This window comes from Rhinopithecus roxellana, chromosome 8 (genome assembly GCF_007565055.1).
Source record: "Rhinopithecus roxellana isolate Shanxi Qingling chromosome 8, ASM756505v1, whole genome shotgun sequence".
NCBI lineage: Eukaryota > Metazoa > Chordata > Mammalia > Primates > Cercopithecidae > Rhinopithecus > Rhinopithecus roxellana.
In genome coordinates this window covers 131,545,243-131,569,391 of record NC_044556.1, presented here as the reverse complement: position 1 = coordinate 131,569,391, position 24,149 = coordinate 131,545,243, and the positions used below count along the sequence as shown (strand labels likewise).

The following is a 24,149-nucleotide window of genomic DNA, read 5'->3' as shown; positions in this document are numbered from 1 at the left end:
ACAATCACGCCTGTATCCTCAAATGCAACACTTCTCCTTTCAGGCTTTCAATGCATTTATCACATCACTTAGGTGAGTCTACACATATAATTGAAATGCATCACTCTCAAAGCCCTACAAGTGACACCAGCCACTACAGGGCCACTGCTGCAATTCCTACAGGCGCCTGGCTAATTTGAGTGGCATGGCCTCAAGACAACCTTTACATCTCAAATGAGGAGTGACTGCACTCATCAACCTTGCCTCCCTCCGCTCCTTCCTGCTGCCTCCCACAGCTGGTGAGAACTGCAGAGTGTCCTCCAGGGTTTTCTGGGTCACACATCATCCCTGGGCTTGCTGGGTGTAAGTTGGTCCTTGGGACTTCTTCACTGCCCTTAAGAGCTTTAGCATAATAGCCTGTGACTCTTTTCTGCAAAGTTTCAGTCCTGCCTTGCTCATCCTATATGGGAATGGATCCAGGTTAGCAATGGACCTCTACTAAGTACTTTCTTGTACAGGCCTTACACAATCCTTGCTCTTTGGTCATTATAGTCTAGTCGAGTTTCTTCTGAGACAGCATTTCCTTTCCCTCCACTGTAAATTATATCCAAAGCTCTTTCTAAAGGGTGTTTTGTATAAGCCACCTTATTTTCCACCTAATAAGTTTTATACAAATAGAATCAGGCTAAAAAGATCTAGAGAAGAACTGAAGGAAACAGAGGGCACCTTAAGGTAAAGGCAGGTTGTGGGAGCATACATAAGAGGCGTGATCATTCCAAAGTTACTGTCTTGGAATGTGCTGGTTGAATGCAGGTAAGGGTACAGTCTTTCAAAAGCACCTGCCCACATGGCTTTACCCACCTAGGATCCATGTACATCAAACCACATACCTCACTCAACTCGCTCTCATTTTTGAGCATAGAGTCTGCACCAAGCCTTTGATAAGTCATTAAAATTAGACTCCGGAAGATGGAAGAGACTTCATGATCACCCTGTCTACCTTCTGTCCCCATGCAGGAATCCCCAACATCCCTGACAGGCAGTTAGATCAACTCAGAACCTTCCAAACATGTCTGATCACATGAATCCCCAGGGCACTTGAAAAACGCACAGCTCACTAGCTTACAAAGTTATACAAAATTAGAATCTCCAGAGAAGAGGCCTGTGAATCTGAATTTTCAACAAGCATCCCTGGTGAATCTCACAATTAAGCATGCTTTTATGTGCATGTAATGCAGCAGTTCTTGACAGTGGCTACATACGAGAGTCAGATAGGAAGCTTTTTAGAAAAGCCAATGACTTTTCTAAAATCACCTTCACCCCTAAATATTCCTACTTAATTGGTTTGGGATGGAGCCCAGTTGGTATAAGTTTTTTTCTTTTCTTTTTGTTCTTTTCCAGTACATTCTCCCAGATCCTGAGGGGGTGATAAAATTTTTTAAGCTTCCAGCTAATTCTACTGGGCAGCCAGTATTATACATTATTAGTACCCTTCACTGTAGCCCACCATCATGTCCAACCAACATATTCTATAACTATTAAGTTGATCTGACTTAACTAATTTGTTCACCTATCCAACCTAGGATGTAATTTCCTAATCGTGTTAAGAAGCTGTGTACTTGTACTTAGCAAGAGGCCAGACAAAAGAGGGTTATGAACTGCTAAGGCTTGTCCCAGTTGAGTCTTCACCTCCCGCTCCAATACACCTATATCCACAGCCCTCCCTGTCCCTGGACTAGCCAGGCCAAACAACCCCAGAAGCCTCCATCCAGGGTTCTTCCCTCCTCCTTCCCGGTCCCCACCAGCTCTACTCACGTTGTACAACACGGTGGTCCACCCTTCCATGGTGATGCACTGGAAGACAGTCAGCACAGCAAAAAGGATGTTATCAAACTGGGTGATCCCATCATTGGGGCCGATCCAGTCCTTGCATTCATAACCAGCTGGGCAGCCCTGCACGCCACATGGGTGAGGGGGGTCAAATCCTTCTAGAATACCTGCAGACATGTTTGGAGGGTAGGGGATAAATCACATGGTGTTTCACATAAACTGGAAATGACCTCAGGAGGCCACAGGCAAGCAATTCCATTCCCCATGGAAAGAGGTCTGCCCTTTTTTGTCTCAGGCTCCCTCTCCTCCCTGGCCTCTCTGCACCCCCCAGCTCACATACCACGTGTTCAACCCAATGTTTCCCATTCTCTTGAAAATGGAGCCTCTCCTCCGCATGGTCCCCTACTCTGCAAGCTTCATCCTCTACCCTCACCTGCAGTACCACAGGAATTAGAAGGACTGAATCACACGGCACACTTTGAGGAAAAGGCAAAGTCAAGTTTTTTAGCTTCAGACTCCAGGATGAGCCCTGAGTTCTTCCTGGGTTTCTTGGGGACAGTTATAAACTATGGTCATTTTAGGGGGTTTTAGCTCCTTGTTTGTCCAGCATGGATTGCTGGCTTTGAATAAAAGATTAAAACAAAAAATAGAAATCCAAGGTGGAAGGTGTTCTTTGAAGGTTCTTTTCATAAAAAGCATGGTACTTATTTGGGATTCTTCAGCCTGCCTCCCATCTCCTTTCCTCCTAGGATACTCAACTCAACTTGAAAAGAACAAATGAAATACAAAGATATGAGAATTCGGGGTTGTGTACCCTAACAATCTCCCAAGCACACTTGCAAACCAAGCTCAGAGCACTCTCAGTTCATCCACACCACGTGTGGGTCAAAACAGAGAGCGAGAAGACGGTGAGAAGGATCATGAAGGGAAGACGTCTCCACAGATCCGGAGGGACCCAACTCTGATTCTGGACTCCTAGATCTCACCGGCCTGTGGTCCAGAGAGGCCACTATAGAAAAAGTACTTATTTATTCAGTCAGAGGCTGCTGTATAAAGAGTCAAGGGGCATTGATTCAGATATTCAGAGAGGTGGCACTTTATTTTTTTGTAGAGAGACAGAGAGATGGGGACAGAGAGACACTAGTTGTCCAGGCTGACCTCAAACTCCTGGGCTTCAACAATCCTCTTGCCTAAGTCTCCAGGGAGTAGCTGGAACTACAGGTGTGTGCTACTATGCCTGGCTCAGACAGATGGCTTTTGAAGTTCATTCTTATGGCCCTTGACTATGGGATAGGGGAGCCGAGACCATCTATTTGAAATCTTCCAACTAAGTATTTGCCTTGCAATATTAATGTCAAGTCAGGATCTCTAGTCTCAGTTGGCTGTGCCTCAAAAGGCTGCTGACTAGAAGCTTCTGATTCTAATTCCAGGGTCAAAATAGGACACACTTTTCCAATGAGCCTCCAAGTGCCCTGAAATTACCCCAGTTAACAGAGGGGAGAAGGGAAAAGGAGAAGACAGAGGAGAACGACCCTACCTGAATTGTTCATGAAGCATGCTCGATGTAACTTCCCACTGTAGAACTCCAAGCCAATAATAGCAAACATCAGGATGGCAAAGAAGAGTAGAAGGCCAATCTGCAGAAGAGGTACCATGGCCTTCATGATGGACTTCAAAACAATCTGCAGGCCTAGAAGGAAGGACAGAGAATGACCAATGCAGCCGTCCCTCAGCACCATCTGACAGGGCAGGATTAGTTTCATTCCCTCATTGGTTTCATCCATGCTGCCTTCTGCCTCTGATAGATTAAATTCATTAGAATGTGAACCTTTCCTAAAGGAAATTAGGCCCAGCTCTGCTAGGCTGTAAATCCTTCAAGAGCTGGGACAAAGTTAATCTTCCCATTCACTCTATCTCAGACCCAATTCTCTCAGTCCCTATTGGGGAAGCACAACTAGTACAAGTACCATTCAGAAAATGACATATCCTTTGACCCACACATTGTACTTCTAGGATTCTAGCCAAGAAAACACTCAGAGATTTGAATAAAGATTTAAGTAAAAAGGTGTTTGTTGCAGCACATTTATAGTTGGAGAAAAACTGGAAATAGCCTATTTTTATTTTTTTATGTCATCCAGCAACATAAAACATAAAAACGGCTAAATAAATCATAACACATATAAGAAATTTTTGCTTTGAGACAGAGTGTTGGTCTGTCGCCAAGGCTGGAGCGCAGTGGCATGATCTTGGCTCACTGCAGCCTCGGCCCCCCAGGCCCAAGTGATCCTACCACCTCAGCTTCCTGAGTAGCTAGGACTATAGGAGTGAGCCGCCATGCTCAGCTAATTTTTATTACTTTTTTGTATTTTTTGTGGAGATGGGGTTTCACCATGTTCCCCAGGCTGGTCTTGAACTCTTCCTGAACTCAAGCTATCCTTCCACCTCAGTCTCCCAAAGTGTTGGGGATACAGGCATGAGCCGCCATGCTCGACTAATTTTTTATTTATTTATTTATTTTATTTTTTGTGGAGATGGGGTTTCACCATATTGCCCAGGCTGGTCTCGAACTCCTCCTGAACTCAAGCAATCCATCCACCTCAGCCTCCCAAGAGCTGGGATTACAGGCGTGAGCCACTGTACCCAGCCAAGAATTTTTAAGGTTAGGAAAATAAAATACTTATTTCAGGATATAAAACATATAAAACTACAATATACATAATGATTTCAATTATATTAAAATGCACTGGGGAAAATGAAAAATATTGAAATTTTAACAGAAGTGATTTCTGAGTGACAGGATAAAGAACACTTTTCTCTTTTGTTGTTTTCTTTACTTTCCACATTTTTCTGTAAAGATTTTCTATTATCTTTTATATTTGCGAAAAGTTAAATTTAAAGTAAAATGTTATGCCAGATTGCTCCAGCTCCACTATTTATTACCACTGAGGCTTCCTCCCAGGAGGAATATTTTTTATCCCAAATTCCCTTAGACCTGGATCCAGCTGGGGACACATCAAGAAAGTTCTTAGCAGAGCAGAAAGAATGGCAGATGCTCACTAGGTATCCCTGACACGAGCTTCAAGGGCCGCAGGACACGCACAGCCCGGAGGGTCCTCAGGTCCACATGAGTGTTGAAGTGGGTTCCCGCAGTGGCCAGGATGCTGCAGACACAGACACAGAAGGGTCAAGGTTACCAGTCTGGCTTTCCCCTCTTGTTCCATGCAGGAAGCGGGGCTGAGGCAAGCTCAGCCTGGAAAGCACACAGCGCTGACGCCAGCTGTATGTGGGTGCACCTGAGCTTGGGTGAATCACCAGTGGCTCCAAGTGGAATTAAATTTAGCCATCTGGGTTTCACTTTGCAAAGAAGGAAAACTTATCATCATACCAGAACCCTAGTTCCAAATCCCAAGCAAAACACAAGGTCCACAACATCTGTCCCATTCCTGTCCCCAAACCTTGTCCCCTTTCTCCACTCTGCCCTGTTTCAACTCCTTCACCTCTCTCCAACCCAACAGGTCCTCGTATTTTTTTATTTCAAAATTGTCTTAGGTTCCCCTGCCTATCTCCTTCAGGAAATTTCTCTGGATTAACTGCAGTAAAAGAGTAACTCACTCATCTCTACCTTGACACTTAGATTTTTTTTTTTTTTTAATGGAGTCTCGCTCTGTTGCCCAGGCTGGAGTGAACTGGCGTGATCTCGGCTCGCTGCAAGCTCCGCCTTCCAGGTTCATGCCATTCTCCTGCCTCAACCTCCCGAGTAGCTGGGACACTTAGAATTTTTACCAAACACATCAATTACATTGGAGAAGAATTTCAATGGTCTTCACATAGTATCAGTATTTTTATAATTGCACAAAACCACTCTTTGATCCTAATCGGATTTCATCGTTTCTATTTTTCCACGTTCCACAGCCATATCCAGAAACACACACATGCACAAATCCATAATTCTATTAGATTGTGTAAACCAAGGAGACAACTTATTTCCTATAATCTCATGACATTGCAGGGACTTTGGAGAGACAAGGACATATATGTATTTATGAAGGACACAGCAGAAGAATAAGAGCAGAAGAATTGAGTTCAAGTCTGACTCAATCTGTTGAGAATGGGGTGACTCCACACAAGTCTATCAACCTCGATGAACCCCACTTCTGTCATCTCTAAAATCAGGGGGTATTGTGGTCTAGTTATAAAAATAAAACGATATGGTATTTAATATTAAGAGTGTTCTATAAACTGTAATGTACACACAGACATTGTGGTTAATGCAAAGCTTACTAATATTAATAAAATCTTAATTTAAAACTTGCTCATTTTATTCTTCTTTCTGTGAAGAATGAAAGGAAGTTTCTCCCTCATAATCCCTCCAGAACAATCTCAGCTACCCAGAACCATCAGGAAATGAGGCATTCAGAAAACTGGGTTCCTCTACAGTCAAAGGGTGGCAAGAATGGCTTGCTTTGTTTATTTCTAATGGAACCTCTCTGAAATAGTTCAAGTATTAAAGAAGGTACCTGAAGTGCCTTCAATATTTGACATATCTTCAATCTCAGAAAAAGAACTGTATGGAAAGTGCATGCCCTATGGCCCTCAGAAGCAGACGTACAATCATTAGGTACAAATCATACAGACCAGGACAACAGAATCGCAAGCAGTAACCAACATAATTAGTGCTGCCAACAGCCAAGCGGACAGCTTCATGTGCTGGCACACTTCCCCAGACTCCAAGTATCCAGGAGTTGTCTGTAGAGCATCATTAGGAAGTAAAGGGGGATCCTACATGGGGTAAAGGTTAAACAACCAGTAGAGATTCCTGTCAGCTTTAAGATTCTCTGAGTCTACGTTCATACTACCTAAAAATAAGAAGCAGAAAGAAATCCTACTCAAAGAATCTCAAGAGCTAGACAAGGTTTCTGAATCTTCCCCATCTCTCCTGAGTCACACTTCCATGCCATCGTCAGAAACAGGGGTACTTGGGGGAGTGGAGTCTTCCACACTCCTTTTGACTCTATCTTCCAAGGCCAAGGAAAAACATTAAGGAGGTGGTCATATAATTTCTAATAAGTAGGGAAGGACTAAAGACAAAAAAGAACAAGGAGAAACATGGAAAAGAGAAGTGAAAATTATGACAGAAATAGAAAAAGAGAGGAGAGAGATAAAGAGGAAGGATAGGTGGGGAGATAGAGAACCACACACAAAAAAGGGATCATTGTTTGCCTGGCTCTTGTAATAAAGGTAAGGTGCACAGCACAGTCTCCTGTGCTGCCCAGGTGGGAGACTCTCCTTTCATGATGATGTCTTTCAAAGACAGTATGCAGAATATGAGTTAGAAATTAGACTTCTGTTTCCTAGGATACTCAGATACACATGAGACACTCTTTTCATATCATAAACAGCCCTGTTGGAAATGAAAATTTCCTCTCCAGTCCTGAGTTTAACAGTTATGTTTCAGAACATGGTGATACAGGCAGAAAGATAAAATTAAAAGGCGAGGAAGGCTCAAATGTAGAGGGGTAAAATGGTAGAGGGAAAGAATGAGATGACAGAAGAGTGAGTAGTACAAGAAAATGTAGGGATATAGACAAGAAAGGAAATAAATAAGAACCAGGGGAAGACGCAAATGTCAGAGAAATGGGAAAGAGAACAAAAGCAAAGAGAGAAGGAAAAAGATGGCATTTGTTGCAGGGGTCTCACACAGCCAGCCATGAGGTATGCACATGTCACCAAGTTGGTCCCTGGCTGAAACTACCTGCTCCCCAAACTGTCCAAATCACTCTGCAGCCAGGGCCACACAGCCTGTGGTCTCGTGCTGTCTTGGCCCTCAAAATTTTCTTTTCTCTCCTCCGGTGCAGGAGGGCTACCAACTAGGTCTTTAATTGATGCACATTGGCCACTGGCTGCTTCCTAACTCCCACTGTTCCAGTACTCCTTGAGGCAGAACTGACAGCTGGCTCCCCTGTTTACCTGTTAGAAAGCAGGGACAATGGGATTCCTTTGTTTTTTTTTTTTTTTTTTTTTTGAGACAGAGTCTCGCTCTGTCATCCAGGCTGGAGTGCAATGGTGCAATCTTGGCTCACTGCAACCTCCGCTTCCCGAGTTCAAGCGATTCTCTTGCCTCAGCCTCCTAAGTAGCTGGGATTACAGGCACCTGCCACCACACCTGGCTGATTTTTGTATTTTTAGTAGAGACAGGGTTTCACCATGCTGTCCAGGCTGGTCTCGAACTCCTGATCTCTTGATCTGCCCACCTCAGCCTCCCAAAGTGCTGGAATTACAGGTGTGAGCCACCACGCCCGGCCAACAATGGGATTCTCAGAGCAAAAAGACAATTAAGGAAAACAGCCCTATTCTGTGCTCCCGTAACGCATCCACCTCCATCACTGCCCTAACCACATCCTAGAGAAATTCTGTTTTCTCATCTGTCTCTCCCACTAAATCTGAAACACCTCTAATGGAGGCACCATTTTACTCATCTCTACCCCCAAAACCTAGCCCAGTGACTGGCAAGTAAGAGGCACTCAGTAAAGGCTTGATGAATTGAATTTGAATTGCACTGATGAAATTAATATATTTGTTGAAACAGAGGTCAAAAGGAGAGAACATCAAGGAAATCCTAGAACTTACTGTGAGAGGAATAGGGTAGCAAGCTGGGATAGTATTCAAACATACATGTGTTTGAGTACATAGGAGAATACTGGGAATCTATCCTCAAGCATTTAAGAGTCTAATGAGGATCTTTTAATATTCTTTTTTTAAAATTTTAAGTTCCAAGGTACATGTGCAGCATGTGCAGGTTTGTTACATAGGTAAATGTGTGCCAGGGTGGTTTGCTGCACCTGTCAACCCATGACCTAGGTATTAAGCCCAGCATGCATTAGTTATTTCTCCTGATGCTCTCCCTCCCCCTCTCCCCACCCCATACCCCTGAGAGGCCCCAGTGTGTGTTGTTCCCCTCCCTGTGTCCACATGTTCTCATCATTCAGCTCCCACTTATGAGTGAGAAAGTGCAGTGTTTGGTTTTCTGTTCTTGTGTTAGTTTGCTGAGGATAATGGCTTCCAGTTCCATCCATGTCCCTGCAAAGGACATGATCTCATTCCTTTTTTTGGTTGCATAGTATTCCATGGTGTATATGTACATCTTCTTTATCCAGTCTATCACTGATGGGCATTTGGGTTGATTCCACATCTTTGCTTTTGTGAATAGTGCTGCAATGAACATATGTGTGCATGTATCTTGATAATAGAATGATATATATTCCTTTGGGTATATACCCAATAATGGGATTGCTGGGTCAAATGGTATTTCTGGTTCTAGATCTTTGAGGAATCACTACATTGTCTTCCACAATGGTTGAACTAATTTACATTCCCACCAACAGTGTAAAAGCATTCCTATTTCTCTGCATCTGTTGTTTCTTGACTTCTTAATAATCACCATTCTGACTGGTGTTGAGATGGCAATATTCTTGAAAGACTCTTACTGAGGACTGGACAGATCCTGTTCTGTGGGATCTTCCCAGTTCTCAGTCAGAAAGCTAGAGAGAAAGAGGAAAGAATGGAAACTCAGAAGTTAAAGACTTGTCTCCCAGTAAAGCTTAAGTTTTGAGGTACATACAGTTAAGCAAAACTATGGGCTTTGTAAGTACCAGGGCTTAATCAGGAGTCTACTGGAAAAGTAAAGAGTAGAAAACAGCCCTTGACTCTCAGTCTAGTGGAAGTAGACAGACACATAAAAGAAATAATTATAACACACCATGAAGCATTATAACAGAGTCATTTACAAAGTGCTATGAGAATGGGAAACACCACAGTGACAAATGCAGGGTGCTTGCTGTCTGTTAGCATTTTCAAATGGTATGTCATTAAATCTTCAAAATTTTCCTCATATTGCTATTGTCTCCATCTCATAAAAGAGCAAGCCAAAGCTTAGAAAAAATTAAATTGCTAATAAATGGCAAGACCAGGAATTAAAGTCAGTTCTCTTCTGATGTCAAAACCAGTCCTTTCCCCACTCTGCCATTATGCTGTGCAATGTTTGCCCGGCGCTGGGCAGATTCACTGTTCTTTAGTCCAGTGTGTTGCTAAAAATACCAAGGTCACAGTTTTGGTCTCCAAACGGGCAAGTGAGCATTCTTCCCTTCATTCTAAGGCCACAAATCACCAAGTGCCACAGATCACTTGCCATGTCTCTCTCTCTCAGGGCCAGGCTCCATGCACCTCTCCTAACTATTACGTACAAAAGCAGCTTAATGGCAGGTGATGATTGCTGCAATATTTCTGTACACACACATGGACACACACACACACACACACCACAAAATCAGAGTGGGGCCACTGAGAACAACTCCAATTTTGAGTTAATAAAAGCCTAAGCTCTCCGCTGTCCCAAGAGGCATATGTCTGTGCTCCTCAAGGGCAGAAGCGTATTTTCCCTTTCTTTTGTCACTATAGGCACACAGCCTGGTGGAAAGGTTTGTACACAGAAGGATGCTTAATGCCCACTTTGCTCCCACAGCAGAGGACAGTTGGAGAGTGCACTCAGCCCTCTGACCACCACCAGCACAGGTATCATGTTCGGCACACAGTCAAGTTCAATAACTATTTCCTGTTAGAGATCATGGCTCAGCCCTACCTTGAATGTTTTTACTTTTAGGTGTCAGCAAGTAGGAAGAGAATGGAGATTGATACAATCCTGATGATGCAGCACAAGTCTTTCCCGTTCTGGCCATACTGCAGTGGCACAGCAGAACAGAAGACAGAGGTAATGCTCTGGGCAATAAGAACCACATCATCTCTCCCCAAATTAGTCACCCAAAGAATTCTCCAACCTTGCATTCCCTTTGACCTTGGGGTTTCTTTCCTAGCCTCCTTGTCAATCCAGGTCTATAATCTCTTTTCACAGGCATATTCCACTGTGCAAATCCATGCCCGAAAATACCCTGAAACAGTGGTCATAGGTTCAGGGTTGCCAGCTAAAATGCAGGACACCCAGTTAAGTTCGAATTTCAGATAAATATTTTTTAGTGCAATATTTATATAATGCATGGAATATTCGTTATTTATCTGAAATCTAAAATTCAAATTTAACTGGATGTCTTATATTTTTATTTGCTAAATCTGACAGTTACAGTTAAGTAGTGATCAGCAAAGACCAGATAAAGAGCTCCCTTCTTAGTCATTGCCCAAGCCCTAGACAAAATTTCCAAGTTCTCTTCTGAAAGGAGACACAAGCCAGAGGTCTTTCACCATTAGGTCCAGCATGTCTCCCAAGCTCCAGAAATTACCCACATCAATATCAACGGAGAACTTTAAGTTTTTGAAAGACAGGCTCTTCATCAGCACCTGTGAGAAAAGGCTAACACTAGCAAAGGATGTGAGATGTTTAACCAGCCCATGTGATGAGGAGGCCATGAGGAGGCAGCAAGGGACTTAATATAAGCTGAATTCCCAACACAAAGTTGAGTCAGAATATTATTCCCATGGGTAGTTGACATAAATGAGTTGCTGTGTCTATTCAAAAACATTCCATAAGTGGTTGATTCCTTTATCTATCATTCCACTTTACCTGTCATGTCCCTTCCTTTAAATCTCTTGGATTCACTTCTCACTCTCCAGCCTCCCTCCTACCTGGAATGCTTCTCCTTTGCCTTCTCTCCCCTGCCTAAACAATTTGATTCAGACCTCACGGCCCAGATGACATTCTACTTCCTCCTTGGAAAAGGTCTACAACCAAAAGCTAGTTGAACTAGGATTCTGAGAGAGGGGTAAGGCACACGCTCTCCGGTCACACTGGCTAGTTTCAAATCCCAATTCCGTCACCTATACTAGCTATCAGGCCTTTTGCAATTGCCACATTGAGCTATAGTTTTCCTACCTGGAAAAAAGGGATAGTGCCTTCCTAAGAAAGTTAAAACAAGGATTAAAAAAAATAATGCTTGTAAAGTTCTGGACGTAGCACTGATTTACCATGGAGTTTCTTGGTCATAAACAACAGAAACAGATTTTAACTGTCTTAAACTGCAGACCCATCAGCTCCATCCCTCCAAAAACGTATACTGAGAAGATACCAGGAATTCACAGAATTGAGGGGATATTGGAAGACCAGGCTGGGAAAAAAGGAAAGCAGAAACCTTGTTGGGGCAGGGATATCCAGGTCCTAACTGAGAAATCTGTGATTGTTGCCTGTTATGGAATAAGAGACTTTGCAGATGGGATTAAGGATCTGGTGGTGGAAAGAATAGCCTGGATTATCCAGGTGGACCCAAGGCACAATCACAGGTGCCCTTATAAGAAAAAGGCAGAAGACTGACTACAGAGAGAGAAGGCAATGTAAGGACAGAAGTGAGTTATTCTCCATTTGTCTCTGAAGATGGAGGAAGGGCCAAAGAACACAAGAATGAAGCTCTAGAAGCTGGGAGAGGCAAAGAAATGAACTCTCTCTCCTAAAGCCTCCGGAGGAGAGATGGGAAGCACGACCCTGGATTTTAGCCTAGTGAAAGTGATTTTAGACTTCTGTCTTCCAGAACTGTAAGAAAATACACATGTGTTGCTTTAAGCCACCAAATTTGTGGTCATTTGTTACAGCAGCTATAGGAAACTAATACACTTGGCAAAGGTCAGAGATTCTGGGAAATCTGATTCTTAGGCCACTGTGGCTATTGGTATGAATATAAACATCAACTGTCTTGGTGTTGCAGCATCATCAGCTTAAGAGTAAAGTCAGAAGAAGCACGTGGTCAAGCTTAAGTCCCCCTGCACCCAAATCCCCTACCACTTCCAAGGTGAGCAAGACTCCCCCCAGGAACACACACAATAAGATTATCCCGAAAGGGAAAGCAGGGGCCACTGAGGAAGCTGAATGAAGAAAAACTTTAAAAAAAAAATGTCTACTACAGTTCGGCCCACAGAAAATAATCAGGTGTTGCAGAGGAAAAAGAGAAATAATATATCAGTTTTCTTATCTATAAAATGAAATGATCAGATAAAGGGACCTCCCGGACCCTTCCTGGCTCTAACTCTGTGAGCCAACACCTACCCTGATGGTGCTATGCTTCTGTAGCTCACACCAATCTCCCTTCCTCTCAACATCCGGAGAGCTGCTCTATGTTTAACTCCCAATTACATACAGTTCTTATATCTTAGAACATGGGTCTGACCATTAATGAGTCAGATCCTCGCAACTCAGTTCAAAACCTGCTCCTTGATGACAGAAACCATCTTTCACATTTCCACACACTATGGCTCCTTCTGGAACAATATACAACAGTAATGCTCTAGAAATGCCCTTCACTCAAGGAGAAGTGGGTGTTGATACATTTCCAATTGCAGCAGATTAGCTGGACTCATCCACAGATGCATCCACGGAGCTGTGACTGGGCCCATGACACCTAATAATTGGATATCCAAATTGAAGTGGGTATAGCCACATGTGTAAGTAATTATGATCTATCAAAAATCTACTGAATTACACATGATGTTTTGCTCTCCATTTCTTTTAAATAAATTACTAGAAGTGTGATTTCATTTGGGAATCAATTTCTGGAGACTTTACTTCATTTTATTTTTTAAAAAGTCCCTGTGTATTAAACTGTTCACATAGAGATAAGCCAAAGAAAATCAACTTGACCAAAATATATCTGAGGGAAGAGGATGAGGGTGGGAAAGGTGTAAAAGATGTCAAGCCCAGCCTGGATGTCTGCAAGCTGCCTCTTCCTCCCCACCTACTCTGCTGGGACCCCTTGATGGCATCGGGCTTAGCTCCATCCCAGAGCCCAGGACTCACTCTACAATCGAGATACTTACTGACCATGTGCCACCAACAGGCCCTGGCATTACAGTAGAGAACAAGATGGTGATCATGGCTGTCCTCACAATACTTAATGAAAGAGACATACATTAAATAGGTCTCAATTATGGTAAGTGGAAGGTCAGGGAAGGAAGCTTCACTGTGGAAGTGGCAGGTGAGCTCAAAGGTGAAGCTGGAGTAGGTCGGAGGAAACAATGTGGGAAGAGCACCCCAGATGCAGAAAAAGGCCTGCACAGAAGGTCTTGAGGCACAAAGGAAACAAGCATATCTGAAAAACTGAAATAAGGTTGGTGTGACTGAAACCTCATGAATCAGGGGAGAGTAGACAGTAAGGAGTCCAAAGCGGGCCAGGCACAGTGGCTCACGCCTGTAATCCCAGCACTTATGGAGGCCAAGCTGGAGGAATTGCTTGGGCCCAGGAGTTCAAGGCCAGCCTGAACAACATGGCGAGAACCTATCTCTACAACTCTCTATACAAAAATACATAAAAATAAGCTGGGCATGGTGGCATGTGTCTGTAGCCCCTGCTACTTGGGAGGCTGAGGTGGGAGAATCACGCCACTGCACCCCAGCCTGGGCAGCCGAGTGAGACTGTCTCAAAAATGAATGAATAAATGAATGAATGAACGAAAAACAGAGTCTGGAGATACTGGGAAATGTCACAGAAGGAAAACTTTTTAGGCTGTGTTAAGGTTTTGGACCAAGCCCGGCAGTGTTCAAATAACTCCAGGCTTAAACTTGGTGATGGAACACCAGGTTAACCACACTGTTACTCTGAGCTCAAAATAATTTTCCTGATTAATCATTGGTCTTTTACCTTCTCCCCAAGCCCCAGCCCCAGTTGCTACAACTGGGTGTTTACCTTGGTCTTTGTACCTGAACTAATGCCACTTTCTCTAGCCCCATAGGCCATTCCTGGGGCGGCTGCTGCTGGCTGCCTTCTCTGCAGCAGCCTTCCCAACAACATGCACGCTGGGGAGGCCAGGCAGCTCTCCAGACTCCCCTGCGGGTGAATCTAGATTCGTGTAAGCAAATCATCCACCGTCCTGGGTAGTGACTGGTTTAGGAATGAGCAGGTAAACAGGTAATGAAACTCAGGCCCCTGAGTTAGAACAGAAAATACACTTTGGGCTTCAATTGACTTATGTTCTAGAACAAAGGTAAAAGCATATAAAGTGGTGATTTTCAAGCTTTTTTGATCATAGCCAACATTAAGCAATATATTTTACATCATAAGCCAGGATGTATATATATACATACATAAAATTACATAATGTTTCATAAAGCAATACTCTATTTGTGTGATGTACTCATATTTTCTCTTCAATTCTTCCTTAGTTAAGGTTAATGCTGGTTTTAATCAACTAAATTAATTTCATGACCCTCCAATGGAGCTGATCCACAGTTTGAAAAACCAACCTCTGCAGAACACAAGGCAGACCAATATGAATGGCTGCTTTAATAGCACCACGCAGCTTCTTGATGTTATCCCAGAATGATGAAACAGTTTGCCTTGAAAGCTTTTGCTGTGCTTTTCCAAGAACCACAAATACAGCATTCTAGAAGAGAATCTGTTCCTTCTTATGCTACCTGAAGCAACAACATCTTGCTGCCCTCCAGAATGGACAGTCTTAAAGCTTTCTCTCTCTCTCTCTCTCCCTGCCCCACCGGCCCTTTCACACACGCTTTAAAACTGGCATGGGGCAGTGACCTGTTTCTGATTTGTTTTTGACTGGTTGGTTGGTTTGGAGTTTCTTTTGTTGCTGTCCATTTGTTTGTTTGTTTTACGGCTTGGTGGTGTATATTGCTCAGTACATAACGCTCTGAGTTAATTTATGGCCAAACTGGAGCACGGACTTTCTTCTAAGACCACAGGCAATATATAGCAGCTAAGAAGCCCTGATATTTCTTAAGAGGATGAGAAGGGGAGTAGAGTTACCTTGCCCTCTCCAAGAGAGATCTGTGCCATTGCTAGGAGGGAATAAAGAGTACTGTATTTAACAAAAGTAAGGCAACCCCTTCTGGAATTTAAAATGGCATTCCTAATTAAATTTCAGAAAAATCCTAGTAGGTATGAAGTGGTCTCAATATATGCCTTTTGATGAGAATAAAAATCATGGCCTAAAATTCCTCTCTTTCATTCCCCACCAAAAGAAAGCTCAACAATCAAAACCACCACACTAAGAAGAAGAGGTTGTACTGATGTTTGGGGACAGACAATTGGTGGTAGGGAGCTGCCTTATGCATGGTAGTAGTATATTTAGCAGCATCCCTGGCCTCTAACCACTAGATACCAGTGGCAACCCCTCCTGTCAACCCCCTCCCACCTCACCCAGCAATGACAACCAACAATATCTCCAGATATTGTCAAAAGTCCTCTGGGAAGCAAAAATCACCCCTAGTTGAGAACCACTGCTATAGGGGAACCTCTCAGATAGAAGTTCCTTCAAAACTGAGAAATGCTTAATAGCCTGATTAAAGGCAACAGCATATGTTTCACATTAGTCCCTATTCACACTGGGAGAAAACACACACAGCTCCTCTTTCTGCTTTCTTCTTGAAACACCTCCTCAGAGCATGAAGCTTGGCCCCAACATGTCTCCAAAGGGAGCCTTCATCTCACCTTACCCTCAAGAAGAGGTTCCCCCAAAGGATGCCAGATAAAGAATACAGAAATAAAGAGTTTTGTTTGCTTAACCTCAGTATAATAAAACAAAGGTCAAGTTCCTACCAATGGTCCTGGGTTTCCTTCTCTTTTCTGAGAAAGTCCCTGATTATGCACTCAGACATAGCTAGGAGAAATGCCAAGAGATGGAGAAAAACTCTGTCATTCAGGCCCAGGTGATGATGACAAAAAGAAAAATTTCTTATTGTTGTTTCACAGTTTACATAGCCCTATTCCATACAGGTACTACTATCCCAATTTTATAAGTTTGAGAATTAAGGTTCAGAGAGAGAAACTAGCTAGCCCCAGGTCACCGAGATAATACATGATCAAGCTGAGACTCAAACCTAGAAATTTAGATTCCAAATTTGGAGTGCTTTCAAAAGCTACGAAAGATAATGGCTAACAGCTAGTAATATATCCCAAAGGCACATATATTTGACAAATACATTCTCTAGGACAACCAGAGTTGCCTCTCTGCAGAGCTTTATGGTGTCCTATGATTGCAGCATCATATGAATGTTACCAAAACTGTGCTTCAGAGAGTTGACAAAGGAAAACTGCTGAAGAGGGAAATCCCACATTATAAGAAATCATTTACATAAATACATGTTCTTTGAGTTGTTTTTCTAGTAGTGGTGAGGGATTTCTGTTGCTCTACCACACACACACTTTCTCTCCACAGGTACCCCCCAGGACCAGGAACAAGCAGTTGTGAGATGGCTAGTCAGGGATAGAGCAGGACACAGCTGAAGACCAGGATCCAGCTAATTATCCATGTGGGAGCCACACCCCCAAAAGTGGCCTTGTTACAAGATACACTAATGAACTCCAGTATCCAAGTTCCATGATTAGTTATGTAATCCAACACTGCCCACAAAAAATATACACCTATTGTTTTTACTACCAGTCCCTCCTCTTCCTCTGACAACAATACTTCATCCCTAAGGTCTTTCCAAAAATTACAATGCTCTTACATGACACTGATGGCCACAGTTAACAGGATCAAGGGCAGGAAGTTCCTTCCCTGGATGTTTGAAGTTAGGACCAACAGTTTGGTTGATCTCTTCTGAAGCAGCTGAAGCCATAAGCTAAAAGGCTCAAGAGCTGTTGCTATCCATGTTTTCTCTTCCAGAAGAAAACTGGCTACAGTGAGAAAGAAGAATAAAGCCAGTCTTACAGGGCCAAGAGGGAATGAAAAGAGGAAGGAATTCGGGTGGACCTGGAGCCCTATTCCTGCAGTTCCCAAGGCCTATTTTCTAATTCTGCCTGCAGTGTGACAGTTCTGTGAAACGTCATTTCCCTGAAAAGCCCCTCCTTGCTCAAACTAGTCCAAGTGAGGTTTCTGTCACTCACAATAACCCACTTGCCTATTCTATTTAGCTAATACCATCTAGATAAGAAACCAAAGTGAAAGATGGTATAACTGGCATGGCCAGACTTATAAGAGCCTCAAAGGACAGGCTGACTTTCTTCTTATGGGTAAACGCACCCAGTGACTTAAGGTGATGCCAATGCTCACTGACCACTCCAAAAATCCTAGGGCCCTTAAAAATTATGCTAAATCTACTCTGCCTGTGCTCTATAAATGGAACAGCAAAGCCTAGGTGACAGCACATCTCTTTACAGCATGGTTTCCCGAATATTTTAAGCCCACTGTTGAGACCTGCTCAGAAAAAAATTAAAAAAAAAAAAAGATTCCTTTCAAAATATTACAGCTCATTGACAGTGTACCAAGAGTGCTGATGGAAACAAAGATTAATGTGGTTTTCATACCTGCTAACACAATATCCACTCTGCAGTCCATGGATCAAGAAGTAATTTCGACTTTCAAGTCATACTATTTAAGAAATAACATCTCAGAGGACTACAGCTGCCATAGATCGTGATTCCTCTGATGAATCTGGTCACAGTCAACTGGAAACCTTCTGGAAAGGACTCACCATTCTGCACGCCATTAAGAACATTCATGATTCATAGGAAGAGGTCAAAAGACCAACATAAACAATAATTTGGAAGAAGTTGATTCCAACTCTTATGTATGACTTTGGGGAGTTGAAGACTTCAGTGGAGGAAGTAACTAAAGATGTGGCAGGAATAGCAAGAGAACTAGAATCAGAAGTGGAGCCTGAAGATGTGACTGAATTGCTGCAATCTCATAAAACTTTCACAGTAGGAATTGCTTCTTATGAATAAGCAAAGAAAGTAGTTTCTTGAGACAAAATCTACTCCTGATGAAGATGCTGTGAACATTGTTAAAATGACAACAAAGGATTTATAATATTACATGAAATTAGTTGATAAAGCAGCAGCAGAGTTTGAGAGGACTGACTCCAATTTTGAAAGAAATTCTACTGTGAGACAAATGCTATAAACCAGTATCACAAGCAACAGAAAAATATTTCATGACAGGAAGAGTCAACGGATATAGCAAAGTTTGTTCTTGTCTTATTTTAAGAAATTTCCACAGCCACTCCATCCTTTAGCAACCAGCAACCTGATCTGTCAGTAGCTATTAACATCCAGGTAAGATCTACCAGGAACAAAAAGATTACAACTCGCTGAAGGCTTAGATGATCATGAGCATTTCTTAGCAATAAAGTATTTTTATGATATGTACATTGTTTTTCATATAACGCTACTGCATACTTAACAGACTACACTATATGTATAAGTTACACTATAGTGCAAACATAACTCTTATATGCACTGGAAAACCAAAGAATTCATGTGACTTTCTTGAGATACTTGTTTCACTGCAGTGGTCTGGAGTCAAACAACCATTCTCTGAGGTATCCTTGTACATGAAAAACAAGGAAAAACCCAAAACCATGTACCTGGCATGGAGCCAGTATACCAATTAGAGAGTGTGTAAGCTTTTTTCTTGATGTCATCTTAGCAAGTGTCTTAATCCCTAAGATATTGAAATGATGCTTCCTTTTCCCCTTCTGGAAGACTGAAAAATTTACTCATTCATGATCCTTGAGCAAGCCAGAGTCCTCTTCTCATGACATCAAACACTGACAAGTGTGGGTTAACACTGAATGGAAAGCTGTCCAAAGAGATCTTTCAAAGTATGAGGAAAAGAGAAACTCAGGCAATAAAACTCTACTTTTTCATAGTGTTGTGTGGTATTGGGGTACAGGGGCCCTTTTTTGGGCAGTCTGGGAAATATCTGGTTTAAGGAATCTGTTTGAATTTATAAAAACCTCAAATAACTCTTTCAGACAAATCACAGATCTGTAAATTTTAGACAAAAATATATATTTTTCCATTGTTCTGCTTTCCTAGTTCTGCCTATGATGCCTGAAAAATTGATTTGCATGACAGGCATATGCCACCCGCCTCCTAGGATGACAAGTATTTAAAAGAAAATACTCAGACAATTCCCCATACTTGCATAGAAGACAAACCTACAATTACAGTGCTTGATGAAGAGGCAACCATAAAGTTTTATAAAATATCAACTGTCTGTTGAGCCTCAAAATGAACGAGAGCTATTTGTCAGAGAAAACAAAATGCTTTTTATTTCAGAGTTATTAAGTCAAAATTCATTCTAGTACTTCTGAGTCATATCACATCCCATACCATCTATTTGGAGTACAATAAAATATAAGCAATTTTAATAATTAAAAAGAATTGTGCCTATATACAGGAACTGTTTGTTGCCCAAATATATTTGATAGAGATATTCAAGCACGAAGTAAGTGCTCTTAATTGTACTTTCATTGTGAACACATAAAATGCTGAGTTGTTAGAGGAATCAAGAGGTTACTCTCACAACAGGGAAACTAAGTGGCATGGCCATTTTCTCAGAGAGGAATTTAAAAGAACACCTTTTTCTATGTATTAGGAACAACAGAGATGTCTGCCTCTCACAGAATTGCTGACACCCAGTGTCCAAGTTTAACTTGAGGGCAAAAATCTTTCTCTTCAACTCTGAAGTTATTTTTACCTTGCCAGCTATGCAAATTAACTCATGACCTCTGAAAATGAAAGAAACGAGGCTAAGACCAAGTTAAGATTTTATGAAAATACTGTAAAATGCTGATCCTGGCATGGAGCACCACATACTCTAGAACTAACCCTGTAGAGATACAGCCATGGCAAATTTCTATGTCAATCCAGCATCAAAAAAGGCAAGGGATAGATGACTCACAAAAGAAGAAACACAGACTGTTTAATAATAGTATGAAAAAAAGTTCCATTGCATTATAATCAAACAAATTCCAATTAAGACAACACAATGGCCTGTCATACCTATTAAACTACCACCACTAGGACAGTGAATTGGTGCAATGGCTTTGAAGAGCTGTTGAACTACGGGCATATAAGGACGGTGAAGATGTTCACTCTCTTTGGCCTAGTAGCTTTAGGAAATTATTGTAAGTACACACCCAAAGTGAGCGCAATATTTTCACATACAATGTTGTTCATTGAAGCATTACCTATAATAGTAAAAAAGTTTAAAATCATCTACAACTAAATAATAAAACAAACAACCTAACTAAAAAATGGCCAAAAGAACTGAACAGTCCCTTCAGCAATGAGAGATGAGGAGGGTAAATAAGCACATGAAAAGATGGGACATTATTATCAGAGAAATGCAAATTAAAACCACAATAGTTATTACTACACACTTATTAGAAGGCTAAAAACAAAGCAAACCAAAACAATAAAAAGCCTAATATGCTGCTTAGAACATGGAGCAACTGTAACTCTCATATACCGCTGACCGGAATGCAAAATAATACACCCATTTTGGAAAACAGTTTGGCAGCTCCTTATAGAGTTATACATATACTTACCATTTGATCCAGCAATGAATAGTTATTTATCACAGCTACATTCATAATTGCCCCAAACTGAAAACAACTGAAATGTCCCTTGATTGTTAAATAAACAAATTGTGATCACCCATACAACTGAATACTAGGCAGAAATAAAGAGAAATGAACTATGGATATATGCAGCAACATGGATGAATCTCAAAAGCATTATGCAAAGTACAACAAGTCAAAAAGGCTGTAGACTCCTCATCCCATTTATGACATTCTAGAAAAGGCAAAACTACAAGAACGAAAAACAATCAGCAGTTACTAGAGGCTGGGGATGAAGAGAAAAGATTAACTAGAAAGAGGCTGGAAGGAATTTGGAGGGTGACAGAAATATTCTACATCTACGGTAGTAGTTAGCCAACTATATACATTTGTCAAAACACAGAGTTGTATATCTAAAAAGAATGGATTTTGCTAAATGCAAATTATACCCCAATAAACCCAACTTCAAAAAAAGTCAGTATTAAGATTTTTAATTGTGGTAAACTATACATAACATGAAACTTGCCATTTTAAACCATTTTTAGAGTTCTGTGCCATTAAGAACATTCATATTGTTGTACAACCATCACTACCACCCATCTCCAGAGCTTTTTCATCTGCCCCAACTGAAATTCTATACCATTAAACAATAACTCTCCCCTCCTGGCAGCCCCTGGCAAAAATCTTCTGCTTTCTGCCTATGAATCTGACCACTCTAAGTACCTGATATGAGTGGAATCACATAATATTTGTCCTTTTGTGCCTGGCTTATTTCACTTGGCATCATGTTTCCAAGGTTCATCCATGCTGTAGCATGTGTCAGGCCTACCTTCGTTTTTAAGACTGAATACTGTTCCATTGTATGTACAGATCACATTTTGTTTATCCATTCCTCCATCCGTGAACACTTGGATTGCTTCCACCTTCTGGTTATTGTGAATAATGCTGCTACGAACATGGGTGTACAAGTCTGTTCAAGTCCCTGCTTTCAATTCATTTGGGAACATACCCAGAAGTGGAACTGCTGAATCATATGGTTTAATTTTTATGGTTTAATTTGGTTTATATGGTTAATCATATTATGTTTAATTTTTTGAGGGACTGCCATACTGGTTTTCCACAGGAAGTCCTTAGCGTTTTAACAATAGGGGAATGGTTGAGTAAAGTATGGCGCACTCAATGGAATATTGCACAGCCTTTTAAATGCTATTAAATGTTATTTCTACAGAACTTTTAATACAATGGAAAAGGCATCATATAGTCTTAAGAGCAAAAGCGGTATAACTTTAAAGGAAAAATATTTTATCTAAAATATTAATTCAACAGTGTAAAATACATTTAAAATGAAAAAAGACTAGAAGGAAATATACCAAAATGGTAACAGGGATTGTCTTTAGGTAGTGGCATTACAAGTTATCTGCATTTTCATTACGCTTATCTGTATTTTCTTGATTTTTTTTCCCAATGGAAATATACTCTTTATAATCAGAAAAAAATAAATAAATAAACAAAGCAAGGTTGTTTGCAGTATCTCCCTAACCTTCTAAAGTTGGCAAAAATATTGAGAGCTCTTCACAAAAGTGACTCTTAGTGACCCTGTCTAGGAGAGCCTGGATGGTGAGTTTACATTCATATTAAGAGCTGTAGTACATGTTCTGATTGCTAAATTTCAAAAATGACCAAAGGTCAACAAATACAGAAAAAAATAGTTCTTCCATAATCACTGAGATCCTATTTTAAACAATCAAAACTTTCTAATACCAATGTGGACTGAAGTCTCCTAAAAGAAGTGGTGATCTTTTTTCTCACATTGCAGAGGAACCTCGATGCTCTGCATCCCATTCCTTCAGCAGCTCTGTGAGGACCCCCTCTCCTGTTCTCTCAACTTTTTGTGTGCTCTCTGCTGACACAGCTGTTCCCTGTATCTCTGTGGTCCCTCCCCAGCCTCCTCATTTCCCTGTCCAGCTTCTGAAACTGGTGCCCATTTGTACCCTCTACCTACCCAGCCTGCTGCACCTGGCTGCTGCCCTCCTCACTACGTGAAAATGACTCATTACAGGGCATCAGCGGCCTGTAGGTCTCCAAATTCAAGATGTATTTGGCGGTATTGTATTGCAGCACTTCATAATTCTGTAGTATTTAGTACCCTCTCCTTGAAAGTCCTCCCTTTCCTTCTGAGTTATCCTTTTCTCCTTTGGCTACTCCTCTTCCTCCACTTCCCTTTAAAAGCCACGATTCCTACCATTTCATACTTGCTTTTCCCCACTTTTATTTTCAATCCACACTCACTCCCTAAAAGCCCTCACTGAAACCAAGTGTCCAACTATCACTTGGATGCAAATGACTTCCAGTCTATCTCCAGGACAGACGTCTCTCCTTGCATACATGGTACCCTGCTGGGCATTTCCACTCTCCAATAGCTCCCTACAAGGAGCCTGCACATATTCTGTGCAATCCATTCTTTACACAGTAGAGTGAAATTTCTAGGGTGTAAGTCAGACCAACTTGCTTAAAGCTCCCTAGCTTCTCACTACACTTGCAGTAACAGCCCAAACCTTTCCCAGGAATTCCCAAGCCTTGCAAGATTCAGGCTGTCTCCACTGATCTCTGTGATCTGGGCACAACAGCCTTCTGTGTTTCTTGAATGTTCCAGGCTTAATTGTTTCAAGGGCTTTGCTAGTCCTCCTGTTTGGAGCTCTCTTGGTCTCACATCTTCACATGGCTGTTTTCTTCTCATCCTCCAGGTCTCAACTTAAATGTCACCTCTTCTGTCTTTCCCAAAAGACCGTCTTGTATGAACTCTATAGCTTCTTCTCTGTTAATAGCTTCATTTCTCTATCTCTACTGCCAACGTCCTCATAATTTTTCACAAGAATACCTACTGGTTTCTCTCTGCCTCCCTGCCCCTTCCTCCCACATTCTTCTCTCCAGACCTTTACTAGAGTGATCTTTCTAAAATCCAAGTCTGGCTTGTAGCTTCCCATTTAAAATCCTCCAATCCCTCCATGCTGACTTTAGACTAATGTCATGATCTGGCTTCCGCCTT

The 24,149-nt window shown here is 41.7% G+C and overlaps 1 protein-coding gene across 3 annotated transcripts in view; it reads right to left on the bottom strand.

The window, feature by feature from the left end:
• CACNA1E (calcium voltage-gated channel subunit alpha1 E) overlaps positions 1-24,149 on the bottom strand; it is a 337,914-nt gene that overhangs the window by 234,501 nt on the left and 79,264 nt on the right. For all 3 annotated transcript variants that reach the window (XM_010368902.2, XM_010368905.2, XM_010368907.2), the window contains exons 4-6: positions 4,867-4,970; positions 3,347-3,499; positions 1,795-1,976 (exon numbers count right to left, since the gene is read on the bottom strand). In XM_010368902.2, coding sequence (XP_010367204.1) covers positions 1,795-1,976; positions 3,347-3,499; positions 4,867-4,970 — 439 coding nt within the window. The remainder of the gene's footprint in view (positions 1-1,794; positions 1,977-3,346; positions 3,500-4,866; positions 4,971-24,149) is intronic.